Source organism: Otolemur garnettii, unplaced genomic scaffold (assembly GCF_000181295.1).
Source record: "Otolemur garnettii isolate 467f Iridium unplaced genomic scaffold, OtoGar3 scaffold00211, whole genome shotgun sequence".
Taxonomy (NCBI): domain Eukaryota; kingdom Metazoa; phylum Chordata; class Mammalia; order Primates; family Galagidae; genus Otolemur; species Otolemur garnettii.
In genome coordinates this window covers 1,484,693-1,490,964 of record NW_003852606.1, presented here as the reverse complement: position 1 = coordinate 1,490,964, position 6,272 = coordinate 1,484,693, and the positions used below count along the sequence as shown (strand labels likewise).

General features: G+C 49.2%; 1 protein-coding gene across 1 annotated transcript in view; it reads left to right on the top strand.

Moving 5' to 3' along the window:
- The window catches only part of TRPM4 (transient receptor potential cation channel subfamily M member 4), a 44,673-nt gene that overhangs the window by 18,258 nt on the left and 20,143 nt on the right, over positions 1 to 6,272 (top strand). Inside the window, exons 10-12 of the mRNA XM_012812586.2 lie at positions 3,891 to 4,003; positions 4,288 to 4,641; positions 4,768 to 4,902. Coding sequence (XP_012668040.1) covers positions 3,891 to 4,003; positions 4,288 to 4,641; positions 4,768 to 4,902 — 602 coding nt within the window. The remainder of the gene's footprint in view (positions 1 to 3,890; positions 4,004 to 4,287; positions 4,642 to 4,767; positions 4,903 to 6,272) is intronic.

Below are 6,272 nucleotides of genomic sequence, written 5' to 3'. Positions count from 1 at the left end.
CCAACAGAAGGATTAAAGGTTCTCTTCAGTATCCACCCATTCTTTCACCCATCCATCTACACATCCATTGACAATTCCATCCACTCATTCTTCCATTTGTCTATCTTTCATCTGTGCATCTATTCATCCATCTATCCATCCATCTTTTCATTCATCCTTCCAACTGTTCTTCCATCTGTCCATCCACCCACCCATTTTTCCCTTTCTACATGTGTTAAACACTTTGGTTGGACATGACCCAACATGTCATGTCCCAAGAAGGGCTTCCTGATATTTCACTAGCAATGATGGTTTAGAGGACTGAATGATGAAAACCACTTCAGGGAGTACAGTGACCACCAGGAAGAGACTGGGGATGGGACTCATTTATTCATTTAACAAACACCATCCTGAGTTCCTGAAATTAAAGCAGACCTACTGATATTTCCTGCTAGGATCCCATATCCTACTAGGGTTACTGTATCCACAACTGTAAGCAAATTTTAAGACAAAAACCCAGGGAAGAAACCCCTGTCAGTAGGGGAGAAAATTTAAGGAGGAGTTGGTAGTTAAACTGGACCTTGAACAATCTATAGAATTTAGTCTTAGTATGCTGGAGGGTGGGATAGATAGAGAGGAAGGAAGATTCCCAGGGCTCTGTGGGGATGTTGGTGGGGAGAATCATTTCATTGTCCAAAGAATTTTCTGGGGGAAACACCTACTTATCTAAAAACTCCCCAGAGTCATATGAAGTGGCAACATACAGCATTCTCAGGTTGTTATCCCAATTGTATCCACCATGTTTGCGGGGTGATAGGAAGAGTAGTTTTTGATTTTGGAATCAGTTAATTTATTGAATTAAATAACAGCTGGGCTCCTTCTTTGCTGTGTGACCTTGAGAAAGAGGTTTCCCCTCTCTGAGCTTCAGTTTCTCTCTCCAAAATACAGAGACAGTATCTTGCAGGGGTGTAGTGAGCTTCCAAGGCAAGGATTGAGCAAGTCCTGGTCCCCTGTGAGGGCCTAATAAATAGGAACTCTTCTTAATATGATTCCATTTCCTGAGGGGGCCCATCTTTAAATATGCTATGAAAATCGGTGGACAAATCTGATTCACTTTACAGAAGTTAACTCAGCAGCTTCCTGGGAGAAAGCAAGGCAGCTCTGTGAGATGTGGTTTGTGTGTGTGTGGGGGGTTGGCATGAGTTCACTGCCTGCAGAAGTGGAAGTGTTCGCACTCTGCTGAGGAAATTAGAGAAGGCTGAAGGGTTTGGGGTAGCAGAGTTGGTTTTTTTTTTTTTTTTTTGAGACAGAGCCTCAAGCTGTCCCCCTGGGTAGAGTGCCGTGGCATAGCCCACAGCAACCTCCAACTCCTGGGCTCAAGCGAGTCTCCTGCCTCTGCCTCCCATGTTGCTGGGACCACAGGCGTCTGCCACAATGCCTGGCTATTTTTTTTTCGTTGCAGCCTTTATTGTTCTTGGCGGGCCTGGGCTGGATTCGAACCTGCCACCTTAGGTATATGTGGCTGGCGCCTTAGCCACTTGAGCCACAGGCGCCAAGCCTGAGCAGTTGGTTTTTATATCTTATCCTCCATCCCTGACTACAAGGATGAGCTCCCATCTTCTCTTCACAGATGAAGAGACTAAGAGGCTCAGGGAGGGGGAAAGTGACTTGCCCACGGTCACCCAGCTAGTAGCAGGGGCCAGGCCTTTCATTCAGGTCTGTATGATTCTTGGGCCCATTGCAAGGGGCATGTGTAGGGTGGGATAAGTGGCTCACGGGGTTGCTATGAAGCATGTGGCATGACGCGGTGGGGGGGGTGTGTGCTGGAGAGAAAGGCTGGTGAGACAGGCAGGGCCACTCTACTTGGGACCTGGAATGCCAGGTGAAGGGGCTAAGACCATTGTAAGAGGCAAGGTAGGATCAGGATCAGTTCTGTGGATATAAAGACTGGCTGTGAGTGGTTAGAGGCAGACTGGAATTGAGAAACCAGATTACAAGCAAAGGGAAGAGACTACAGTGGTGGTGGTAGGGGATGAAGCTTGAGCTGCAGCTGGGGCTGGGGAAGTAAAGGGGGGCTAGGTACAGAGAGTTATGAAACCAGACATGGTGCTTGGGGACCTTCGGGTTGTAGGACAGGAGGGAAAGTGAGGGACAGGCAAGGACAGACCTGGGGTCTGCCTCATTGACTGGGTAGACAGAGGGACCACTCCTGAGATGGGTTTGGGGAGTAGATGCTGAGTTCATTGTGGGGGGGGAGTCCAGATGACAGATGGTGCCAGATTAAAGCAAAAGATGAAGCAAGATATTAGAAATTTCTTTCCTTCTCTTGAAACTATGAGGAAGGCTGGGTGAGGTGGCTCATGCCTGTAACCCTAGCACTCTGGGAGGCTGAGGCAGGTGGATTGCTTGAGCTCATGGATTTGAGACCAGCCTGAGTCAGAGGGAGACCTTGTCTCTACTAAAAATACAAAAACTGAGGCAAGAGGATTGCTTGAGCCCAAGAGTTGGAGGTTGCTGTGAGCTATGATGTTGCCATGGCACTCTACCCAGGGTGACAACGTAAGACTCTGTTCCAAAAAAGAGAAAAAGAAAAAGAAAAAAGAAAAGAGAAGACACTGTGAGGAAAGTAGGGGAGAGATCTTAGAAAATCTCACTCTGAATTAACCTCTGGGTTTCAAAAAGAAACATAAAGCTGTATGGTACTAGACAAGTTATTGCCTTTCTCCGCGCCTCTATCTCCTCAGTTATCAACCTTAAAGGTTATACTGGCTAAGCTGCAGATTCCTCATAGTTTGAAACTTCTTCCTACGGTTGCTATTATTGATAACAATAGGTGTACCATTATTGTTCCTGTTTTATAGATGACGAAACTGAGGCTTCCAAGTTTCAGTGACTTGCCTGAAGTCATTCCATTGATATTGGTGGATCTGGGATGGGAACCCAGGTTTGCCTACCCCAGGGGCCACCGTTCATCTCCACTATACTGAATTACCTAGTTTTGTGATACCAGCTTTTGGGACAACCAAAATGAGATTAATTTTCTTTGGCGATAGATGTGAAACAAGTGGAGGCAGAAGGAGAAACCAACTCCATGGCACCAGTGCTCTTTAGAATGTTTCATGCCCCCATTGACTGCACGTATTTGGATCTATTGAATAGCTGGGTTAGGCTGCACACAGTGGCTCATGCCTGTAGTTTTAGCACTCCTACAAGCCAAGGCAGGAGGAACACTTGAGGTCAGGAGTTCAAGATCACCCTGAGCAAGAGCAGCAAGACCCCATCTCTACTAAAAATAGAAAAATTAGCCAGGCAGTATGGTGGGCACCTGTAGTCCCAGTAACTTGGGGGGTTGAGGCAAGAGGGTTGCTTGAGCCCAAGAGTTTGAGGTGTGAGCTGGATGTCATGGCACTCTACCCAGGGTGACAGAATGAGGCTGTGCCTCAAACAAAACAAAAAAATTATAAAAAACAGCTGGGTCAAAAATTTGAAGGCCTTTTGTTCTCCCTTGCTGCTTTCTTTTTTCTTTTTGAGACAGAGTCTCACTCTGTTGTCCTGGGTAGAATGCCATGGTGTCATCATAGCTCACAGTAACCTCAAACTCTTGGGCCCAATAGCTCCTCTTGCCTCATCCTCCCTAATAGCTGGGATTACAGGTGCCTGCAACAATGCCCCTCTAGTTTTTCTATTTTTAGTAGAGATGGGGTCTCCCTCTTGCTCAGGGTGGTCTTCAGCTCCCGAACTCAGGAGATCCACCTGCCTCAGGCTCCCAGAGTGCTAGGATTACAGGGATGAGCCACGGAATGCAGCCCCTTTATAGAGAGTTTAAATGTCAGGCATCTCAAATAGAAGCAAAACTCATTCATTGGAAGTCCCCACTTTCCCCTTGACTTCTTGCACCATCTCTCTCTCAGCTTGTGGAACCTCTGAGGCCTCAGCTTACCTGGATGAGCTGCGTTTGGCTGTGGCTTGGAACCGCGTGGACATTGCCCAGAGCGAACTCTTTCGGGGGGACATCCAATGGCGGGTGAGGGGTCAGGGCGGGGGGTCTGGGGATCCCTTGAAAGGGTATGTGCTCTCCTTCCTACCTGACTTCTGGGACACCTGGCCCTGCCTTGCATTTTGGATGTCCAGCCTTCCCTTAATCCTCCATCCATCTCTGACTAGGTCTAACCCCATCTTGTGTCCTCTCTCCCCATCTACCATCCATCTATCCATCTGTCACTCATAGCCCGGTCCCCTCATCTCCTGTCCTTAACCTGGCTTTCGGTTCACTGCTCATCTCTTTCCCTGTTCATCCCACCTGGACAGTCCTTTCACCTGGAGGCCTCCCTCATGGATGCCCTGCTGAACGACCGGACCGAGTTCGTGCGCTTGCTCATCTCCCACGGCCTCAGCCTGGGCCACTTCCTGACCTCTGCGCGCCTGGACCAACTCTACAGCGCGGCGCCCCCCAGCTCGCTCCTCCACAGCCTCCTGGACCAGGTGTCCCACAGCGCGAGCACAAAATCTCCAGCCCCAAAAGGCGAGGCTGCGGGGCCCCGGCCCCCTGACGTGGGGCAGGTGCTGAGGATGCTGCTGGGGAAGACGTGCGCCCCGCGGTACCCATCCGGGGGCTCCCGGGACCCCGGCCCTGGTCGGGGCTGCGGGGACATTGCCGAGAGTGTAAGGACCGGCGAGGCTGCGGGTGCGCGGAGGGACCTTAGGGGCCGGACCACTCGGAGAAGGGGCGTGGCCAACCTGTGGTTGGGGCGGGGCCTGTCCTTAGCGCTCTCCTCCCTTCACCTGCAGATGGGTCTGCTCTCGGACAGAGCCACCTCAGAGCTCTCGCTGGACGCCGGCCTCGGACAGGCCCCCTGGAATGACCTGCTCCTTTGGGCACTGCTGTTGAACAGAGCCCAGATGGCCATGTACTTCTGGGAGATGGTGAGTGCTGACTCCAGTCTCTCATCCTGTTCTTTTTTATTTTTATTTTTTGAGACAAAGTCTCATTTTGTTGTCCTTGATGCTGTGGTGTCATAGCTCACAGCAACCTCGAACTCTCGGGCTCAAGCGATTATCTTGCCTCATCCTCCGAAAGTAGCTGGGGCTACAGGCGCCCAGCACAACACCCGGCTATTTTTGGAGACGGGGTCTGGCTTTGCTCAGGCTGGTCTCGAACCTGTGAGATTAGGCAATCCACTCGCCTTGGCCTCCCAGAGTGCTGGGATTACAGGCGTGAGGCACTGCGCCCGGCCCTCCCCTCCTGTTCTCCTGCATGCCTGTCCTTTATGCCCACCTGGAGCCAAAGCCGAATGTGAGAGTTCCTGACCTCTGACATCACCCCGACAGGTGCCCCAATCCTCAGTCCCAGATATATGCCCCCAACTGTTTCGTCTTCCTTTTCTCTTCTCTATATCATACTTTTAAAAAAATTATTTTATTTTATTTTTATTTTTTGAGACAGAATCTCAATTTGTCACCCTTGGTAGAGTGCCATGGCGTCACATTTCACAGCGACCTCAAACACTTGGGCTCAAGTGATTCTTTTGCTTCAATTTCCCGAGTAGCTGGGACTACAAATGCCTGCTGCAGCACCAGGCTATTTTTAGAGACGGGGGTCTCACTGTTGCTCATCTGGTCTCCAACTCCTGAGCTCAAGCAATCCACTTGCCTTGGCCTCCCAGAGTGCTAGGATTACAGGCGCGAACTACCGCGCCCAGCGATACAATTTTTTAATAACTTGCTTTATGTGTATTTTGAGCATTTCTCGCTGTTCTTCCCTATAAAGCAATCTCATTCTTTCAAAATGGCTGTCTATTTAAGGAGGTTAGACATTTTCCTGTGGCTGATGGGTAATCATTTAGACAAAGTTCAACTTGCCATTTAGATACATCATTGTAGGTGTAACAAAGCTAGAGAGAAGGGAACCAGTTAAGAAGCTAAAACTAAGGTTCTCACAGGAGCCCTGTTGTGGGCCTGGACCAAAGCAGAGGCAGGAGAGATTTTGGGACACATTTGAGAGATGTTGGAGAAGTCAAAAAGAAAAAAAAAAAAAGGAAAAGACAGCATCTAGAGATTGGAACAGGATCCAAGATGCTGTCTTTTGGTTATTGAAATATCTTTTTTTTTTTTTTTTTTGAGACAGTCTCACTATGTTGCCCTTGATTGAGTGCTGTGGCATCACAGCTCACAGCAACCTCAAACTCTTGGGCTTAAGCAGTTCTTTTGTCTCAGGCTCCCAAGTAGCTGGGAGGCTCCTGCTACATCACCTGACTATTTTTTGGTTGTAGTTGTCATTGTTGTTTGGCGGGCCC